Raw genomic sequence first — 23057 nt, 5'->3', positions numbered from 1 at the left:
TCATTTGTTCATTCTTTATTTGTTAGATTTATTGTTAACTAATTATAGAAACAGCAAACTAATTGTTGGAACAGCTGTTTGTCAAACTAACTTTTTTTTAACAGCTAGTTTTGTTAACTTTTCTAAAGTTAACAAAACTAACTATTAAAAAAAAGAGAGAGAGAGAAAGAACACGTGTCATGTCAATTATGTATAATTGAGCAGTGTGGATCGTTCGGTGGGTAATTCATACTCCCCTAACCACGATCACCCTTAAGGTGGTTACTATAGTTAAAAAAACGTTTAGCTTAATGTTTTTGATATTGCATTAAAAGGTTAATAGGAATAAAAAATAATAATGATTAAGATAATGATAATAATAATAATAATAATAATAATAATAATAATAATAATAATAATAATAATAATAATAATAATAATAATAATAATAATAATGGTTAAAATATGAATAAAAAGATTGCTCTGAAAATGTTTTTCCCTCAAAAGATAATTAATAAATCTCTCATTTTCAGCATAAAACAGCAAAAACATTAAGGTATATGAGAAGCATCACAACCCTTAACCAAAATCTAATTTTACTCTAAGACTTGGTAATCTATCACAACTGTGCCTGAATTCTTTTTTAATTCAAAATCGGTAGTGGATTAAAAGTGACGGTTTAAAACCCCTTGAACTCTTGAACTAAAACTGTAAAAGTATATTTAATTGAAAAAAAAAAAAAAAATCAGGAACGAGCATGAGATGAATAAATCCTGAATAGTTCAAGGTGCTATCATAACATGCGTTCAAAAGATGTTTTTTCTCCCATAAGATTTCTAAAAATCAAAATGTTTGGGTATTTGAATAAGTTTCCAACGCTTTCCAATCAAGAAGGTAAACTGGAGTAACTTTGACACTTTTTGTTAAGTTACAGAACACAAACTTACCCCCTCCTCCCCAAGCATCCCAGGGCATTTTTATCTTAAATCAATACAGTTGATTAAATTTGTTTAGGCTGGTTTAATTTTACTGTCTCTTATTAAATTCGAGCTGACTGTCACGTTGATTCAAATATGTGGTGTACTTTTATTAAACTCGAGCTGACACGTTGATTCAAATATGTGGTGTCACTTTTGTCATGGTTTGATTAAGAGAGATACCTCACACATACATGCAACCAGATGACGCCATAAAGTATAGGTATTCAGCGGAGAGCAAGAAATGTGTGCATTTATTGAGGTAAAAGAAAATGGGATGAGCATTAGGAAGGCTGCTTTTCTTCACTAGGTCAATAGAATCACACTGATTTATCATTGGAAGGATTACAGGAGTGGTCCAGTTGGTATTATGACTTTGCTAACTAACGACGAATAACAAATAATCATGCACGCACTCTTTAAAGTAGGTGAGTAGGGATTCGGCGTGGATCGAAACACTGTGCAGTGTAGTTTGAAGGATTATTTGCAGAGTATTGGTAGTGAGTATTCATTTCTACATGACAAATTAGCCATCGATTAGTTCTATGGGTTTGAGAAAAGGTGAAGAAATGAGCAGACAAGACGAGGGTCTCAGCCACTCCCAGGAAACAGAGTATATGCATGTAATCTAGCTGTGGTGAATATCTCTTTTGAAAAGCTCACACCAGTAATATGAGCATCTTGGTTTGAGAGGGAAGTCTTAAAATTTTTGTTAATGTCAATGAGACAGGCTTCCAGACAGATGTAGGCAGTCAGTTGATGTTCTATAAACGTGGTGCTAAAAACCCACAAAAAAGATGACAACCTCAACTGCATGTACACCGTGCAGATTTGCTGCTTAGCAGTTACGAGTATCTGCCGATGTATATGGTATATAAATGTAAACATCTTTATAATACACGATTATTTAGTGGTCCTAAAGATATGTTTTTTACCTGTTCTGATTCTGGGTGGATTGAGAGGGAGCAATTCATTGAGTGGTTCACGAAGGTATTTGTTGCTGGAACGAAGATATTATTAGTGACCTAAATTTTATTGTTATTAGTGACCTAAATTTTCCAGAGTTACCGCTATTGACGCATTTAAGGCTTGTTGAGTATATCCACTGAACAGAGAGAAAATCAACAGTGACAAGCTTTCCACGTCCATACGACTAACACATTAGACAGAGTCAACTCTGAATGCTGATGAAAATGTGCGTAATGCTGATAAATATAGAAACCAAAGTTCCTTTTTCATCTGTGTCAACAAACATTACAATAACTCCCAGAAGAAAGGCCGTAACTCCCAGAAGAAAGGCCGTAACTCCCAGAAGAAAGACCGTAACTCCCAGAAGAAAGGCCGTAAAAAACCGCGTCTTTATCACACTTAAAGTAAATTACACAATCCAATTCGAAGACTCGACCATAAAAAAAACCAACATAATTCAATTTCTAACATTTAATTATTTTTTTTTACTTTTTAAAAAATGTGTCAAAGTCACCCTTGTTTACCTTATTGTAAATAGTAATAACCGCGTGTCAATCAAATAAATATCACTATAAATAAGCTTTGATAACATGATTTTCGAATAATTCACTCAACAACTATTTATTTTATTACATTAAAACTGTTAACTTATGTGCCAACAATTTAACATTCGCGGAAAATTTTATTGTCCTACTTTTTAAAAATTGGAATCATAGCGCAACGTAGATCCATGCCAAATATTTGAAAGCTGTCGGGCTTATTAAGTGTTCAAGAATCAACTATAATCAAACATTTAAAACCACATGACTTGAAGGAAAGAGACATCTAAAGGCGGTTATCAATGTGCGAACAGTTGCTTCAAAGGCATGAAAAAAATCTTTATTTGAAAAGATTTGTAACCAATAGTGAGAAATCAGTGAAAATTCATGGGTGAAACCCGGGCAGCATACTGCATCAATGGTAAAGAGGAATGTTTACTGGTGTAAGATCTTTTTGTGTATATGCTGGGATCAAAAAGGCGTGGTATATTATAGGCCAATTAAACGTAATGAAGTTATTAACACTATTCGTTAGCCAAATTAAAAAAAAAAAAAAACATCGTCAATATGTCAACAGACATAACGAAGTGATCTTTTAACATGATAATTCAAGATCACACATTTTTATAGTAATTACAACTACTTAAGCGGAATGTGTTACCCCACCTGTTATTTTTCCCAGAAATTGCCCCATCGGACTACCTTTTTTTTTTTTTTGATCGATGAAGCTTTTCCGATGAGCACTAACTCTTATCACATTGAAAAATTGGCTGGTGGATGGATTCATAACAAAATTGGCCGGTGGATCGCTTCATAAAAAACCAATTTACTTCGAAGTGGAATACATTTGTTGCCTAAAAGATGGAGAAAGGCTATTGCTAAGAATGGACATTATTTGGTCTAGGAATTAATTCGTGCGGTTTTTAATCAAAAATTAAAGTTTTCATTCAAAATTAGAATAAACGAGCACCTTAATAAAAATATTCACCTGGCTTTACCCAAGCATTTTTTCGTTTAGGATTCTTTTTTTTTTCTTTCAACTTTGGTTGTGAAAATGAACAATACCAGGTTGTTAAAAATTGAAATTTTTTACAACGCTGTAGGGTATGACGGATTTTGTCTATTCTGTAAAAAAGAAGAATCTTTAAAAATAAAAAAAAAAAATCTTAAAGTTCAACTTTTTTTTAGTAATATTCATTCAAAAACACTTCAGGGATTGTTATTATCCACTTGTTCAACCAATGATTTGTGGTACGATGAGAAAATCTTTAACTACCCCCTTCCTAAACAACTTCTTTAACTACCCCCTTCCTAAAACTACGTTTCCTAAAGTTATTGTTTTTTTTTTTTCTTTCATAAACGAGGTTGAAATTCATCGACAGTAATTCAGCCACAGACAATAATCAATTGAACTATTTAGAACTTGTATGGCTGGAAATTGAGCTCCCTTTGAGCGATTTGACAAACCGATTCACGATTTGAAGAACTGATTTACGATTGATACCGGTCTCATAAGCAATATTTTTTTCATGAAGACAATCAAATTTAGTTTTGATAATTTTACGGTTCTTGGAAAGAAAGCTTCAAAATTACAACACGATTTCGACATTCTAAACACACAACACAATAAGAAATATCAATGCGCAAATGAATACAAAAAAAAGTGGGATGATTTCAACGAAACGAAAATTATATTGCTGCGCTAAAATACTTTCGTTATAGAAAGCAGTAAATTTAAAGACAGTTATTTTTTGTCACTCAGTAAATGTAGCAAAATGCCGCCTTGATACTAAGGTTTTTATTTCATATAATCACTTTAAAAAATAAAAAGATGATAACTAGAAAATTACAAATTGACTTTACGTGTAACTTAATCTGAAGTTGGTTTTAGCTTTTCACTTTTTACACAAGTAAAAACGCGCATGTGGTACGTTCTTCCTTTTTACGTTATCTCTGTCAACACCAAAACGAAACTCTGTCAATTCACGTGAAACAAAAACAAATAATGTTTTTAAGTTTAAAAAACAGCAACAAAAACGATGTGTAATATTATGGTGTTATTTCAACAAAACCAATTTTAATACATTTCATATTTTCTAAGTAGAATTTTTAATTCTTTATTATTATCTTTCTATTTAAAATTAATATGCAATTCTGATAAGGATTTATGATATGGCAGTACACAAATATATATGCGATGCGTAAAACCGAGCCGCTTTTAGACAAAATAAAAATAATCCGTATAAAACCGTCAGTCCAAGCCAAATTTTATCGATACACCCAGTTATGAAAGTTGGTTTAGAGGAAAGTATACAATGGGAAAAGAACATGAAATACTTCAAGCAGCTCAAACAGGAAATTTAGCTAAATTAGAGGCATTGTTGACTCAAAAATCAAAAGTATTTGGGTAAAATAAATGAATTGAGCTTTGTATATGTAAACTATATTTTAGTATTTCACTTTCTTGTAAAATTTTAAAGCTAAGTTTTACATAAATGCATACATACATACATACATACATACATACATACATACATACATACATACATACATACATACATACATACATACATACATACATACATACATACATACATACATACATACATACATACATACATACATACATACATACATACATACATACCTACACACATACATACATACATACAACATACATACATACATACATACATACATACATACATACATACATACATACATACATACATACATACATACATACATACATACATACATACATACATACATACATACATACATACATACATACATACATACATACATACATACATAAATATGGATTTTTTGCAGTTCTTAAGCAGGAAGCTGAGTGTACATTATGACTACTTAATTTTAGATTGTTCAAAGGACCAAACATTAACTGGAGAGATGATTCAGGATGTTCAGCTCTTCATCTAGCTGCATTAAATGGGGAGAAGTATGATGTGTTTTAAACTTTGTGTTCAATGGATAAGAATGCTTGTAATGCATTTTTAATTTGAATGAAAATAAAATAAGTTTTTTTACATTTGGGTTTTAAAAATTAAATTAATGCAAAGAAAATGTTTCATAAATTTCTTAGTTAAAAATTAAGTCAAGTTAGTTCAAAAAGAAGTATTTTACATTTTTAGCAGTAAGAGCATTTTAATGTTCTTCATTTTTAAGAATTTTTTTAGGGATGTTGTCAGTTTTCTACTTCACAACGATGCTTCTGCAAATATACCTGATAATGCAGGTGCATTATATACTTTAAGTAATGTTAGATTGTTGTTGAACTGATTTTAAAGTTTAAAACTGTTTGTGAAATACATTTTTTTCTTGCTTAATGATAACAGGTATTTTTCAAAAATATTAAACTCTTATTTTGAAAAGTCTCTCTAATGTATAGAGTCATTTTGTCTTTTCTAGAAACCTCTTATTCATCATTGAATTAGAGGTTTTTGATTTCATGGTTTATCTTGATGATAGCAAAGAGAGAAGTATTCAAATAATTTTATTACAGGTTGCTGTTTTATATATAATTTAATCTATCTTTACATATAGGAAGTTTTCCGCTGCATCTTGCTGCATTTAATGGACATCATGAAGTTGTATCATTACTTATAACCAGAGGACCTTCTAGAGCCAGTGTAAATGAGCCTGTGAGTTATTATAACAATGACATTTTAATAATTTTTTTTACCTTTAAAAAATAGTTAATTTTAAGTAGTTCAAAAGAGGTCAAAAAAATTGACCCTTTCTAAACTGCATACACTGAATCAATTTATATAAAGAAAGTCAAGATTTTTTTTTTGGTTTAGGTTTTTAAATCAAAGTTAAAAAAGAATATTTTTATGGTGAATTTATCTATGCACTAAGCCAACTTAACACCAGTATGAATATTTTCATATAAAGATATTAGGGAATGTTTTAAGTTATGTTAGTAATTGATTAATTATTCAAACTTTTTTGGCTAATCCCCATTTTATAGTATCACACTTTATACTCAAATATTTTACTGACTCAAAGCTCAAAACAAGGAGATTTTTTTTTTATGAGGGTCGTTAAACTCTTTTTTTAAAAAGAAAATTTTTCTTAGAATGATTTAACTAATGCTTTGAATATTGCAATTATAATTGGAATGATGATTATCATTCCATATATGTTAAGCTCTATGCCAAATTTTATAAGAATAACAAATTTTAAATGTTTATAATTGTTTTGAAGTGTGAACATTTAAACTGTATGTTCATCCAGTTATCATAGTTTTAATGGAATATAAAATGTTGTTAGAGAAAACCCTGTCAGCTATTCTATTAGGCTAAAGTTGTTGATGCATAGAAGTATTATCTTTTCACCTTTTATCAAAGTATCTTCCATCAATCCTACCTATGTTCTGAAACAAATCTATAGTGCATTCAATAACTTCATTGACTTTTAACAAAGTAATTTTGATGGTTTGTTCAATAAAAATACAAAACTTGACTTTTTACCTTCTGTCTTTTACTTTTTCTTTTGTTTTTTTTTTTTTTTTTATTTCTTTTAGTTCAGTTTTGTTGAATTCCATTGATACAAAAGTAAAAATTTTTCGGCACATTTTATCACACAGTCATAAAAAAAGTTTAAGAGTTTTTTCAAATTAATGGCATTAATCTCACCATCATTATTCAGCACTACTTGTATTTTAATGGTTGCAGCAATTTGTTAAAGTGATAAACTTTTTATTATTGATTCTGTTTGTGCTTTTAACTTTAAGTCAATTAAGTGTGCTTCTTGTTTGGTGTTATCACTATATGATAATTCAATGCATTTACTAAATATATAATACATTTTGTACTATAATAGTAATGTAAAAATAAGAAAAATCCATCTGTGTAAAAAAGAATTTTTGAATTACAAAAATTGGGAAAATGATTTTTAATTGTAGTTCACTTACTTTTTTTTAAATTGTAGTTGGAATTCTGAAATTTTAATTAAAATAATAAAAATAATGGTTTTTTTCAAAAACAATATTACAGTTTAAAAATGCACTAAAATGTTATTTAGAATGTTGCTGGTGATACAGCACTTCATGTAGCATCACAGTATGGCCACGTTCAAGTTGCAAAAGTTCTTTTAGAGGTATATATGCTAGTTATGATGATTGTTATGAAATGTGAAGCATAAACCTATTTATGATAATATAAATATGATAATGTATATACCGTAATAAATAATGTAAAACATAAATCTAATTATCATTATATCAGTAAATACAGTAATTATTTACAATTTGCCTTAAATAAATTTAAAAAATATTCTCAATAATTTTTTTTGCTAGTGCCATGCTGATATACGTTTGCGTAATTCAAAAGAGGAATCAGCTCTTGACCTTGCTGCTCAATATGGCAGATTAGCTACAGTAATTTCTTACTAAATTTTTTTATGTGGAGTTTCTTTGATAATATGCTTCAATTATTAAAGATGTAATCACATTGTTTTATTTATTAAACAGAAACCTTTTTTAGAATTTTTCATCACAGATATTTAAAATTGGAAAAAACTACTTTGGTGTGTCTTGAAAAAGCCAAACTATATTGGGTGAAAAAATATTAAAATTGAAATTAAATTATTGTCTCTAAAAATAATTTTAGAATTAGGTTTGTTTATTTCTACATATATAAATAAAATGACCAAAATTTCTGCTGTCTAGTAACAGTAGAAATTTTGCAAATGGTAATAAATTTTTGAGAAAATAGTGTCTTTATTAGACTTAGATTTGATTCTTGAACTATTCGTTCAGAAAACTGTCAAAATGCCTAATAAAGCTAAAAGTCATGAAGAATACAGAAAAACAATTTCCTTGCTGTGCATGAAAAAATCAGCTAGAGAGTTTACTGGATTTCAAGCTGATAGGCTGATAGAATTTTGAAAATCCTTCAGGTTAATCTTGGCTTTCAAGACCTAAAAATTCTAAGGGGCCTTTGTGCATCTTGTTGAATTGTATTTTGGCAAAAAGAGAAAGCCTTCTGCCAAACTACAATTCAATAAGATGAAAAAAAGTTTGTGCAATTTGTTTGAGCATTATAGGCCAAGGTGTGCATCATTAGTTTAATCAGTATAAGTTCAGAGTATAACCTCAAGCAACTTGCTATTAAAGATTCAAGGGCAGCAGAACAAATTGCATCACCAAAGGTATTAGGAAATTTATGAAAGCCTTTAAAATCTTTAGGAAGCTCTTTCGAACAGAAATTGTTTCTAGAGCCTTACAAGACTACTGGTGATGTGTTAGTCTAGTGTACTTTGTGTTAATCTAGTGTATACTTCAAGCTTATATATGCCAATCAATGACATGATGTAATAGTCTGTTATGCACTCTGAATATACTTTATTTAATTCATTATGTTTGATGGTTATAGTATTTTCCTACAAATATCTTTGTAAAAGGAACCAATTTTCTTTTTTAAAAAAAAAGATAAAACTGCCATTTGTTCAATTGCCTTTAATTGCAGCTCAACCCATTATATTACCCAATATAAGTTTTTTACTATGCCAAACTTCAGATTTTTTTGCATGCAAAAAACCCCTAAACCCAACAAAAACCCAAGTGGGTTAGTTTTTTGCCAACTCTGAAATGATCTGGTCACTTTTCTGTGCAAGTTCAGTGAAATCTATCATTTCTTGCTACATGAAATTTGAAAGCATCATCTATGGACTTCAAAATCATGCCAGCTCACACCCTTGCATCTGGAGTAATTTTGAGTCAAAAAGTCTGATAATTTTTGGTACTCTGAGAACACTTGGATTCTCTTGTGTAACCTGATTTCAATTTTTACATTTTTGGAGTCTGGGGATATTGTACTTTTGGCTATCTTGGGGCAGACAAAAGTAACTTTTTCCAATTTTGTAGACCTGTAAAGTTTGTATGAAAATTCTTTATTGAGTTACTCATGCTTTAAATTTTAAATGCTATCCAGGTTCAGTTATTCTTACTATATGATCCAACTTTATTGTTTGATGCTGTACACAAACATAGTCCTCTGCATCTTGCTGCAAGAAATGGACATGAAAAAGTGGTTGAGTTACTTCTTCGAAGTGGAATGCCAGTAAATGCTACTGTAAGTATGTTTTTAATGTTGACAGATAAAGTTTTCTAGAATATTATGACTTTTTTTTTTTCAATTCCTTTTTTCTAGTGTGATATGGGAACTGCTTTGCACTGTGCAGCTTTATATGGTAAAGTAGGCGTGTCAAAGTTGCTTTTACAGATGGGTATGCTTTTTTACCACATTTAGTTTTTGTAATAATTAAAAAAAGAAAGTTGCATTGAAAATTCAGAATTAATGGTCCAAATCCATGATGGAATTTAATTTTCTTGTGTACTCATCATAAGATCTTCTCTGAAGAAGAAGTTTTTCTTTGTTGGTAGAAAGAATTCTGTTAGAGTTTTTTTCTATATCAAATGTGTCATTAAATTGGGATTTACTTAGAAAAAAAAAATTGTTTTAATTGAAAGTCATGATTGTATTTCATCCTATTATTGACTAAGAAGACACTACTATGTCATCACCTGCTCTATCAGCAACTTTATTTCAGTCTTTTTTTTTTTTTTTTTTTTTTAATCCCTCTGTTAAACTTTAGCAGAATTTTATATGCCTTACTTTCCCTTACTGGAAAGATTAATGGCAAAAGTTACCAACAAGTGGTGAGAATGAATTAACATTTAAAATAATGATTTAGACAGATAGTTTATAAAGACCTTAGCTGTTTTAAAAAAATGATAGACCAGTCTTAAATATCAAAAAAACTTAGCTTTTGGACTCCAAAAATAATTTAACTAATGAATTTCATTAATAGAATTAATGTACATTTTATAATTAATATGATTTAAGTATAATATATAATTAACATAGATTTATGATTAACATAGATTTATGATTAACATAGATTTATGATTAACATATATTTATGATTAACATAGATTTATAATTAACATAGATTTATAATTAACATAGATTTATTATTAACATAGATTTACAATTAACATAGATTTATAATTAACATAGATTTATGATTAACGTAGATTTATGATTAACATAGATTTACAATTAATATGATTTAAGCATTACTATTCAACAAACTTTATTTTTAAAATATTTAAACTTTATTATTTTCTTTTTTCTATGCAATTTATTCATCGTAGGTATTGACATTGAGATAGAAAACAATGATGGAGAAAAGGTGTTAGACTTGTTATGCGATCATCCATCACAAATATCTCAAGAAATTACTGCTCTCATATACGGTAAGGCTGGTGTTCTTATGATTTCAACAGATTTTAACTTTCCAGTCAATTTCTCAATATTGAATTACTAAATAATCATTTGCAGTACGAATATGTATTGCTCTATTGATTCTTGTTGATTTAATTTTCAGTTTTATCTATTTCATCATCAGCAATATTGTTATTAACACAATGATTTAAATATTTATAGATATATTCAAAATAATTTCTTTAGAACAAACACAGACTCGACTTGAAAAAAGTAAAGCTAAGGTGTGTGCCATTTTTATTTTTCTTAATGAGTGCTTTATTTAAGTTCATTTATCATTAGTAAACTTGACTGGTGTAGTTTAAATTTTCTGAACCAGGTTTTATCACCATCTGCTTCATACAGCGGCCAGAAATATGAGCTAGTCAACAAGGCCCAAAGTAAAAAAATTATATTATTTTTTTAAAGTTTTAATTTTTACACATATAATTGTGTTTCATAATTATTTTTAGTTATACAGGTTGAACCAAAAAGTCACAACAGTGTTGCTAGGCACCGCCAATTCGATTCGTAAAATCCGCAAAAAGCCAATCCGACTTATTTTGCGGATTAAAACAGTCAGTTCGTAAAAATTTTTCGGATTAATAATCCGAAAACTAATTTACGGACCACAAGCGAATTTTTTTTTTGCAGATTCACTTTGCTGTTTGGATTATTAATCCGAAAAATTTTTACGAACCACTAGCGGATTTTTTTTTTTTCGGATTCTGTTTGCTGTTCGGATTATTAATCTGAAAAATTTTTACGAATCAATTTAACTTTAGTTCGCTTAGCGAATTATACGAATTACAATCCGATCGCGTCACCATTAAATGGTGTGGTCCAATAAATTACATTTTTATTATGTGCGCGTCCTATAAATAGTGGATTTCTTTTTTATTTTCAATCAGTCCTATTTGGAAATCTTAACCTACAACAATTGGTTCAACAGATCAAGTCTACTATTCTTCACTTACATTTATTACGGTAAGCCATTATTATATTATTTTGATTTAAAAGTTAAGAATATTTCAAACTGGATTTTTGCGGGTTTTTTTTTTTGTGGATCGAATTCCTTTGCAAATTATTTCGCTTTGCGGATTGCTTCAATTAGTGGATTGGTCCGATAAAATTTATATGTTATATTTCTTCTACTTGAATATAAACAGAAATAAAAATAGAAATAGAGATAAAAACTAGTTTGAAAAATTGTTACGTTCATTTCAACAATTAAGGCAAATAACCTTTAAATAATTAGTTCTTTTATTGAAAGCTTTATGCATGCCTCAAAAATATCATTTTTTGTTAAGACAAATATAAAGAAAAAACTAAAATAATCGAAATTATTTCCAAATGCCACCAAGAAAGCCATTTCTGCTGAAATTGAGGGGTATTTGAATTCAAAACCAGTTCTAGCAAATACAACTGTACTGGAATTCTGGAAACAAAACCAGTATATTTACCCAATAATGTCAAGGCTGGCCAGAAAAAACCTCTGTATACCTGCTGCATCATCAACATCTGAAAGAGTTTTCTCAACAGCAGGGAATATATACAGCTCTAGAAGAACCAATCTTTCAATCTCAAAGGTTGAGATGTTGGTATATATGAAAGAAAACACTAAGCAACTCAGTAAAATTCAAGACATTGTGTGGCCAGGAAATGAATTTGGAAAATGATTAACTTTCAGTGTGATTTTGACTTTTTTTTATTTCTTAACAAGGAAATCATTTTGTTTCATTGTATATTTGAATATTATAAATGAATAAAAATGAATCTTATTTCAAAAGCATTTTTATTCTGAATCCGTATAAATCCGTAAAAATAATATCGGTTCGGATTCCAATTCGAAAAAAGTTTTTCGAATTGCAATCCGATCCGAAAGTATCGAATCGGATTGCAATCCGAAAAAATAATCCGAAAAAATTTTAACGAATTGTTTTCCGATACATTATTTTCGGATCAAATCAATCCGTAAGTAATTTGAACCGTTTAGCATAGATAATTCGGTGCACAATCCGCAAACCGATAAACAGTAACGAATCGGCGGTCTCTAAGTGTTGCAACTTTTGGGCTACCCTGTATATTTCTTTAAATATTGCTTTGTTTCATATATCTTTGTAAAATTGTAAAAAAAAATTTTTTTATAGGTGTTAACTCAAATCTTATGCAAAATAGTAAAGTATGTATGTTTTACTTAAGAGGTGTTCTGTGCATTTGTATTATTACAATTAACATGTGTTTTGAAAAATACTAATATATACAAAAAAAAACTGCATATTCAACAAAGTCAAATAGTCAAAAAGTTTTTTCTATCAAATAGATTTTATAACTATGTTAGTGGGAAATAGTTGTAAATGTTATGTTTATGTATCATATATAGCTCAATGAATCGTTTTACATGATAAATATAAATAACAATCAATCAAATGAAATACCTAAAAAACTTTAAAGCACTGCATCTTTTTTTCAGATTCCAAACTATGATGTAGTACCACCTCCAAGACCTGCACCTGGTATAGTTTCATGATATTGTTTATTTGCTTTAAATAGAAATATGCCATAAGATTAGATTAATATTGAATCTTTTTTTACAAAAATGAACTCTTTTTTTCTTAGCTAAAAGATTTCCAGATCGTCCATATTCCTTAATTCAAGGTCCTGTGATAAAAACTAAAGATGACTACTTAAAAAACAGTAACTTTGAAACAGCCTCAATTAGCCCAGTGGTAAGTAAATCAAAATCTTTGCTTAACATGGAAAAACAATATTCTGGCTATTGTTTGTTGGGGGACATTCAGTCTGAACAACCACAGACAAATGTTGATGAAGGTGTGTATTGCAATTTAAATGAAAATGTAAAACTCAACAATAAAAAAATGTTTTCTGAAGAAAGTAATCAGCAAGATCAGCTTAGATTGCATTCAACTCTGTCGTCAGGAAAACTTGAACATGATAATGAAAATAAAAATACAATATATGAAACGCCTTCTGCTGCCCTATGTAATTATGATAATGTTAACATAAAAAATAAACCAGTATCACAAAGTCTACCGACATCAGCATCTCATGAAAAACCTCATGAAAACCCTCTTGATCAACTTGATTCTCAAGGAACACATCCTATTAAAACTAAACCAGTCAAACAAAAACGAACTAAACAAAACCAAATCAATCCAGGGAAAACTAATGAGGATGTTGTAAATGAAAAGTTACAAGGTACTACAAATTCTACACTGTCACATTTGACAGAAGTTAAAAGCAAAGTGGAAAATAGTTTAGTATCTAAAATGGAAGTTAAAAATGATTCTCCTCAGATAAATGAACAATCAGTTCAATCTGAATTAACTGATGATAAAAAACTTGGTTCTACAAATAATCAACTATATGATCATCAGGCATCAGTTTATACTGAATACCAAATACAACCTAAGCCTCAGACTAAAGTCAAACAATTTCGTACATCACAGCAAGATAATAATGCTAGATATCGAATGAGCGCACTTAAGTCAGAAGGTTCACTTAATGAAACATTTGAGTGGAACAAGGTAATATTTTTTTAAAAATTTTAGTGTTATATTTTAAAATAATATTACATATGTATTAATTTTTTGTAATGATGTGTTGTTACAGAATCTTTTTGAAAAAAATATTTTTATACAGATTGATGATTTCCTTTCTAATCTTGAAACTTATATGGATATGAGTGGTATTACAGGTAAAAATTATTTTACCAAACTTTGAAAATTACATACATACATACATACATACATGCATGCATCCATCCATACATACATACATACATACATACATACATACATACATACATACATACATACATACATACATACATACATACATACATACATACATACATACATACATACATACATACATACATACATACATACATACACTGCATACACTGCATACACTGCATACACTGCATACACTACATTACATATATTGCATACAATACATACATTGCATACATTACATATATTACATACATTACATACATTACATACATTACATACATTTCATACATTACGTACATTACATACATTGCATACATTGCATACATTGCACACATTGCATACATTTCATACATTACATATATTACATACATTACATACATTACATACATTACATACATTACATATGTTTCATACATTTCATACATTTCATACATTCTGTACATTACATACATTACATACATTTCATACATTACGTACATTACATACATTACATACATACAATGATTTGATGCATCAAATATTTCAGACAGTTTTTATAATATTAATTCATAAATTTTAGTCAAACTTTTTCTCGTTGGTAATTATTCAAATATGTCATAAAAGTTTTATTAATTTGAATTTTGACACCTCATTGGTTTCTTCACATTGATAGTCATACCAACATATTTAATTTAAATCTAAATGTTTGACTATAACATTTGTAAAACTATTTTTTATTTTAACAACATTTATATTGTTATCATGCATTTTCATTCAGAAATACCTTCAAGAAAAGTATCAACAGAAAATGTTTCTTTGTGGTTAGCATCTTTACATCTTCATCAATATGAACCACTATTTATTGCTAATGGGTTTGATGAGATTGACTTTTTGGTAAGTTTCTTTTTTATAAAGCCAGTTTATATAGTTTTTACCAATTCATTTTACTATATTTCCCATATAAGATCATATAACATATTTCCCATAAATACAGCAGCCCTCAAAAGTATGTTGACGTTCGCATTTTCTTGAATAACTCTGCAATCAAGCGACCTAAACTCTTGAAAGTTTACCCAATTATTTGTTATGCTATTAGTAAGAGATTAAACTACTTTAATTAACATAAAAAGGTGTTAAATTAAAAGCAACTTTTACATCGTTTAAAATTTCTTTTAAGTGTTACAATGCAGGTGTATTTGCCAGACACAGGTTTGATTTTCTGCAATTGGCATCTAAGCTGGCAGTTGAAGTGGTCAAAGCTGCTGACTTTTTGTTTTATTAGTTTAAATGCTGTTTTTTTTTTGTAATTATAATTAATGTAAATAACTTTCTGTTTTAAAACTTTTAGAAAATTTTATACTTTGATTTGACTAAACATAAATTCTAGCACAATCGTTTGTAGATCATTTTGAATTATTTTTGATTATTTTGAAGGTAATATATAATTATGATGCATACTTAATTTCTGTTAAATACCATTTCTAGACAACTTTCATTTAGAAGATTTCGTAAAAAACACCTTTTTTTCTTAGCTGTTTTTTTGTTATTGTAAAACACCTTTTTTTTCTCAGCTGTTTATTTGTTATTTGATAATTGCTTGTTCATAATTCACTTCTCCCCTCAGTGTTGGTGTCCTCCAGATTTAAAAATGGTAGTAACTTTCAATTGCATGCATTTTTCTTTAGTAAAGCAGTTAGATTAGCGGCATTTAGATTAGCAGCATTTAGATTAGCATTTTTAGTCTGTTGTATCAAATACTTTTTGCAGATGATGTTGGTTGTATCTTGCAGCTCTGCTGTCCTCTTAACTTGAAATCTATTTACCTTCAATGGTTGTTTACTTAAAATTTTGTTGGTAAAATTATAATAATTGAAGTTTTTACACAGTTACAGATTATCGTGGTACTCCACTGTAATATAGCTAAAATCAAATTCCTAAAAACCCAACTTTTTAAAAAACTTTGATCTGATTGGAGTTTGATATTAAAGTTTTACTATCACTCAACTTGCTTGAAAACAAGAAGTCAAAAGAAGTTAAAAGATACACTTTGTTGTAATGATCCCATTGTTTGATTTGTGTTTATTTCAGAATGGATGTGTAGAAGACCAAGACCTTTTTGAAATAGGTATTCTTGATTCAAATCACAGAAAGTAAGTCTTTTTTTTATTCTATAGCTATTCACGAAAGTTTAAACAATTACAGAATTTTAAGATCTAATCTTCGGTTTTTCTTGAATAAAAATCTAACGGAAAAAGGTTTCAAAATAATTTTTTTTCCAATATTGTATATAGGTTATTTGTTAGTAAAATAAAAAAAAGTAGGTTTCAACTCATCACTGTTTACTCAAAAATTTCATTAAAAGGTAGGTGATACAAATTAAGAGGTGTCACAAAAGTTTAAACGATTTTATTTAGGATAAATTATTTGCTAATTAATTGATAAATCAGGTGCGAAAATTTTTTTTACTTTTAAATAAAGTCAAATTGAATCGTTTACAATCAAAAAATTTATCGCAACATCATCAGGCAGCTTTTAACTCATTAAAAATCAACTTGAAATATTATAAATTTCAAATTAATTTCAATTTTGTGCAAATGGGTTGAAAAACAGTATCTAGTGAGATCAAGTGGCAAGTTATTGGTATGGCAAGGACAAAAAATCACACAAACGTTCAAAAAGGCAAAATACTTCACATTTCTAAATCTTGAGTTCGAAAAACTATCAAAACCTGGGAACTTACCAAGGACGTCTCTGACATGCTGCGTACTGGGAGACCATCCAAACTCAGCAACCGTGACAAAAGAGGTATATTCAGAATGAGCAGAGAAAACCCCAGACTCAGCTACAAAAAGCTAGCACAAATCTTCAATGAGTCAAAAAATAATCCAAAAGTTAGCAGAGAGCTCGTGAGACGAACGTTGTTGGACAAAGGTATTGGACCGTAAATAGCTGCTAGAAAACCCATTCTTTCAATCACGGATAAACGTTAACAACGATTGTGGTCCAAAGAAAGGCTGGACTGGTCTGTAGAACAGTGGGCAAAAGTTATTTGGAGTGATGAAGCTAATTTTCAAGTCGTAAATCGCAAGGGAAGAATCTATGTCAAAAGATTTGCAACTGAGAAATATTCAGACAGATTTTTGCAACATCGTCGACAAGGCGGTGGAGTTTCTGTTAGCATCTGGGGATGTTTCTCTCACAAAGGTATAGGCTTCTGTGAGCTGTACAAAAGCCAAATTAATCAATACAACTACAAGAACACATTGGAAATGTGTTTAGTTCCATTAATCAGACACTTGTAGGGCAGAAGCAAGCAATTCATCTTTCAACAAGACGGGGCTTCAGCTCACACAGCTCACTCAACCAAAGAATATTTTTTGAAAAAAAAGTTCAATGTGATGCCCTGGTGCCCTAGATCACCAGATCTCAACCCAATTGAAAATATTTGGTCTTGGATCGACAATCAACTGACATACCATGAAGTTCAATCAACTCAGCATTTGAAACAACACTTGAATGAGTACTGGCTGAAGGTACCTCGCATGATGTGCATGAAATTAGTTGAATCAATGCATAAACGAGTTTATCTTTGCTATAAAAACAAAGGAGGACACTTTAAATATTAATTTTGCTTTTTTTTTTTCATTTTTTAATCGAATGTTGCAATTTGTTTAAACTTTTGTGCTTCTTATTTTTCCTATATGATTTTTTGTAATTGTTTTTTTCTAACTAAATATTAAAGTTTTTATAATATGTTCATAATCATTTTAAAGCTAATTACTTTGTCTTTAAATAATAAAAAAAATTAATTTGATATCATTTTACAGTTTTTTTTTATTAAACAATAACCAAACATACTTGATAAAAGTTCTGCAATCATTTAAACTTTTGTGAATAGCTGTATCAGTTTTACTATTAACTGTTAAATGTTTACTTACGACATTTTAAGTTTTATTATTATGATTATTTGAAGGGTAATATTTTTTGTTTAGAAAACTAATTGAAGCTATGGAGGACTTACCAAAGATGCTAGAAATGGGTGACCCTAACTTTTCAATTCCTGAGAATGTTCATGAATTGTTAGAGAAATTGAAGTTGTCTGAATATGAGAGTAGATTTATTCGCTATGGTTATGAGAGTATTGACAGAGTGAGAGTCATCTGGGACATTGAGCTTCTGACTGTATGTCCATGTTTTTCCTTCATTTTTTCCTTTTTTTTTTCTTCTTTCCCTGTTTTTATACATTCATTTTATGACATTCTTATTTTTCTAAAAAATTGCAAAACTGTTTAAGTTGTTCAGGTGCTAGAAATCACATCACTTGGTCATCGCAAAAGGCTTTTAAAATCCTTGGGGCATAGAAACAAACCAATAAAAAAATCAACTACCTCATGGGTAATTTGTTTTTAAGTTTTTACATTATTCTTGGAATGATATATGTAAAATTCTGGGAATGATAAATCTAAAATTGAATTAAGTCTTAGAAGTTAGACTTTTTTTAAAATAGGCTCAAAAATTTGCTGATGCAGACTCTGGTATTAAGAAAAAAACAATGCCAATATTTGGAGAAACTAACCAAACACAACTCAAATCATTAAAAGGACCTGAAATTGTTCCACCTGGAGCTGGTGAAGTTAGTCAAACTTTAAAAAAGAAAGCTGAAGTTTGTCTTCCTGGAGCAACTGAAGGTGGTTTTCCTAAAACAACTAAAGCTTATCCAATTAGAGCATCTGAAGCTGCTCTTCCAGAAGCAATTAATGTTGGTCCTATTGAGGCATTTGAAGCTGGTTCCATTAAAGCATTTGAATTTAATAATAATTCTGTGCATGAAGTTGATACTACTGAAATATCTGAAAGTCTTATATTGGTATATGAATTTCATAAAGATCCATTGATGCTGTATAGTAAAAGTTTATTTCTTTAATTGTTTTTGTTTTAGAACTTTTATGATTTTAACTGTCAACAATCATAAAAAATTGTTTTCAAAATTCTTTTTAGTCTGAGTCAAAAAATGAAAGAAAAAGCAACTTATTCAACCCAGTCAGCAGTAGTAGCAAAGAAAACAACCTTAATTCCTCATCAGAGGAATGGCTTCATGATCCCAATCTATTGCTTATGGGGTCTGTTTCCTACCCAACCCATGTAAGAGGGGGAAAAAGTTTTACATTGCTCATGAAGTTATTTTCTCAATGTTTTAACAATTACTTTAATTTTTTTTTTTTTTTGATTAGGATTTGGTTTTATCTTTTGTTTAGTATTTAGGATCCCATCCTGTCCAGCATGTAAAAGGTGTGAAATCTACACTTGAAGCTTGCTCCAAAATGAAAGTACATGGTTTCTATCATTATTTAAAACATTTTTAAAAAGGATTATGTTTATAATTTGTTTTCACCATGGTTTCCATTTGTTATTTTTAGTCAATAAGCCGTAACATAAGCAAAATGCCTTTGATCCTACTCTCTATATCTGCAAGAGGAATTGATTATATTGACTCAAATAGTAAGGTATGCATCAAATAAATTGCAAATATTTTAAAATCACTTAAAAAAATGTTAAAGTTATTCAAAACTTTGGATTAGAAGTTGAATTGAAAATTTATTAGCTTTTATTAGATGTTGGATAGAAGTTGCATCGAAGCTGTATGAAATAGCATTAGATGTTGTTTGAAGTAGCATTAGAAGTTGCATAATGCAGTTATTTATATCTGAAACAAACAGCTATTTAGTTTAATTGAATTTATTTATATTATTTTAGGTTTTACAGTATTTTATCTCGTGTTTTAGCATTATTTGATCTCGTTTTTTAACATTAAATCTTCAAACCCTTTTTTTTTTTTTTGATATGATTGAACAATATTTTTATGAAAAGTTAAATGGAACTACAATAAAGGTTTTAAATAAATATTGCGTCTCAAAGTGTTAAATCTGTACGAAACAAAAAAGTATTTTAGCAGGTTTCATTTTCACTTTTATCAAGAGTTTTTTTTTTTAGTAAATTTGATCTTTAAAGAAATTTTTAATATTTAAGTCTTCAACTTTTATTTTAGAAGCCTTTTTTTCATGCTGAAATTTGAGTTTATTTTTTGGGTTTGATCCGATTGGATAGATGGTTGTAAATGGTTGTGTTTTTTTTTGTTTTTATAGATGATTATCAGTCAAAATGAAATAGTTCACATCTCCTTTTGTGCTCAAGATCCTGATGATTTGAGCGTGTTTGCTTATATTACACGAGACCAGCACACAATGAAAAATTATTGTCATGTGTTTAGAGCTGAAACTGAGGTTAACCAATTTTTTTTATTTTATTTTTTTTTTATTTGTAAATTTGTTGCTTTTAGTTTGGGTTGAAATAGTTTTGCTTTTCAATTTATGAAGTTGAAATATCTTGAAACCAGTTTTTTTTCAGTATATAAATTTCTATCTTAGGAAATAGCCGAGAAAATTGTTGTGACCATTGGGCAATCATTTAAGGTGTTTTTGATTTTGTTAATTGTTTCTGAAAATATTCCTACTGGTTTTTTTTATTGTTAGAAAAATAAAACACAAGATTTTTCTTAAAATTTTTGTATAAATTTTCTTCAATAACATAGTGATTGTTTATTTGAGTTTATAAATTTATAAACTTTTTCTAGCTTGCCTATGAACAGCATGTACAGCTGCTCAAAAGTGCACAGCTTCAAACCACAGATGGCCTCATTTAAAAGTTCAAGCAAGGAAGATCTCTGTTTATTTCATTTTTAAATTCTATAATTAGATGAGCAAGAATACTGTTACTAAGCTGCTAAACTATCAAAGAGGAAGAATTCCTTGAAAGCTTGTGCACTGTCAAAGTATCATATACAATTTTTTTAGAGAAGTTTTTAAAACAAAAAAAAACTTCATGTCTTTTTTTGTCTTTTTGACAATATATTGAAAAGTTATTTGACAATTTTTTTTACTGTCTGATTTTAAATGAAATTGTATAAAGGTGACGTTCAGTTCATAATTCAATAGTGTTTTAAAAGATTACATGATTGGTTATTGCTGTTTTTTTTTTATTTGCATATGTTCAAAAAAGGGGTTTTTTCTTCTTTTTATTTTTGTACTTTCATAAATATCTTCTTTTATTTTTACTTTGAAGTTGCATGTATTTATTTCTTTTTCTTACCAGGAAGCAAAAAGTATTTACTGTAGCCTTTGATTGTTACGATGTTTATAATTGTATTTTTTACATGTATAGTTATTTTTGGTAGCTCTATACTGTTTATAAGTAAAATGAATGTACCAAATTTCCTCTAATCAAAGTAGAAAAAAAGATTTTTGGTAAAGAAAAAAATGCTAGTTTTTATATCATTTTGGTTGGTTATTTGTTTTTTTGTTGTTTTTGTTGTTTGTTTGTTTTTTTTTGACATTTTGAGAATTCATTTTTTTGACAATTTTAATTTATCTTAACATATTACAGCTTCAAAAAAAACCTCAGGGTTACAAAATTGAACCATTAAAGATTGATAATTTAACAAAATTTCTATTGCTTTTATTCTTTCATTCTTACTTTGATATATTTTTCTTATTATCACTATTGACAATTTCCTGACTAGAATTGACATTTTATTTTATGGCAGATTGTGGACAGTAGGGCTGTTTTAAGTGACTGAAACATTTAAGTAAACGAGTCAATTTTAAGTAATAATTTGATTTTACTTTGGTATAAAAACTTTAATTTTTTATCAAATTAAACAGAAAATTGATATTTTAGAGAAGTTTGTACATAAGTATTTATATCTTTAATTTTGTATACAGTTACCCTAAAAATATAACATCAATTTTTTCATAAATATTTAGATGATTTATCGGCCTTGTTTTACCATTTTTCTAGACTTCATTGGATTTTGTTTAATACTTTACCAGTCTCAAAAAGGTTTTTATTTATTTACTTTTTTTTTCTTGTTTTTTGATGCATTTTTAGTAGTTCTACCTTTTATTTATATTTATCTAATTTTGTTTTACATATATATCCCTAGTAATGTTTAAAAAAATTAAGAATGGAATGTGGATAAGTGGAGCCTTTAAAGAAAGTGAATCTGAAACTTAAAAAAATGCATTAATTTCAACAAAGGATGAAAATATTATTAAGTATTAATATTGTCTTTGAACTTTTAAGGCAAGACAAACAACAATAGCATTACTCTATCAATGAGAAAAAGTAGAAAATGTAAAGATAAAATAAGTGACGGGAGTTTTTCACCATACTTTATTGTCAGAATTTACTTTAAGTTCGAATTCAAGTCAACTTTCGTTTGTTATCAATAAAGATCCATCTGAACTTGCTTTAGTTCAAATGGTTGCTGTTCATCTGATTTCCATTTATAAATTGTGAAAAAAGTATGGGTGTTCAAAAAGGGTAGGCTTTGCTCATGGTTTTAAAATTGCAAGTTCAAAGCTGTGACTTCAAAGTTTTTGGAATACAGGAAAAAACTTTAAAAAAAAAGGCTTATGATTTGTCAAAAATAATTGAGAACGATGATTGACTCTGGATGAATGGACTTCCAATAGAAATCGAAGATATACAGTATTGGACAAAACA

The 23057-nt window shown here is 28.8% G+C and overlaps 1 protein-coding gene across 3 annotated transcripts; it reads left to right on the top strand.

Moving 5' to 3' along the window:
• The first annotated feature begins 4433 nt into the window (after positions 1–4433).
• LOC145181621 (ankyrin repeat and sterile alpha motif domain-containing protein 1B-like) lies at positions 4434–21809 on the top strand. 3 transcript variants are annotated; one of them, XM_090065446.1, is made up of 26 exons: positions 4434–4871; positions 5346–5426; positions 5665–5723; positions 6032–6129; positions 7514–7588; positions 7788–7868; positions 9424–9564; positions 9643–9718; positions 10650–10751; positions 10966–11003; positions 11099–11159; positions 12909–12940; positions 13232–13274; positions 13378–14306; positions 14422–14476; positions 15274–15389; positions 16584–16645; positions 18488–18677; positions 18798–18890; positions 19003–19362; positions 19494–19637; positions 19751–19822; positions 19913–19999; positions 20639–20776; positions 20921–20965; positions 21127–21809. In XM_090065446.1, exons 1-26 carry the CDS (start codon positions 4780–4782, stop codon positions 21193–21195), a joined length of 3339 nt encoding a protein of 1112 aa, XP_089921572.1. In that variant the 5' UTR covers positions 4434–4779; the 3' UTR covers positions 21196–21809. The 3 variants fall into 3 exon arrangements, 2 of the variants coding, with proteins under 2 accessions (XP_089921572.1, XP_089921573.1); XM_090065447.1 differs by having other exon boundaries at positions 4715–4871; positions 11080–11159; XR_016444549.1 differs by lacking the exons at positions 20921–20965; positions 21127–21809 and having other exon boundaries at positions 18790–18890; positions 20639–20745.
• Positions 21810–23057: the final 1248 nt, after the last annotated feature.

The sequence above is a fragment of the Hydra viridissima genome, unplaced genomic scaffold (genome assembly GCF_058129835.1).
Source record: "Hydra viridissima isolate aposymbiotic clone 2 unplaced genomic scaffold, HvirCarnegie_v1 scaffold_10, whole genome shotgun sequence".
In the NCBI taxonomy this organism is placed as follows: Eukaryota; Metazoa; Cnidaria; class Hydrozoa; order Anthoathecata; family Hydridae; genus Hydra; species Hydra viridissima.
The sequence above is the reverse complement of the archived record's forward strand: the minus strand, read 5'-3'. Positions and strand labels throughout refer to the sequence as shown.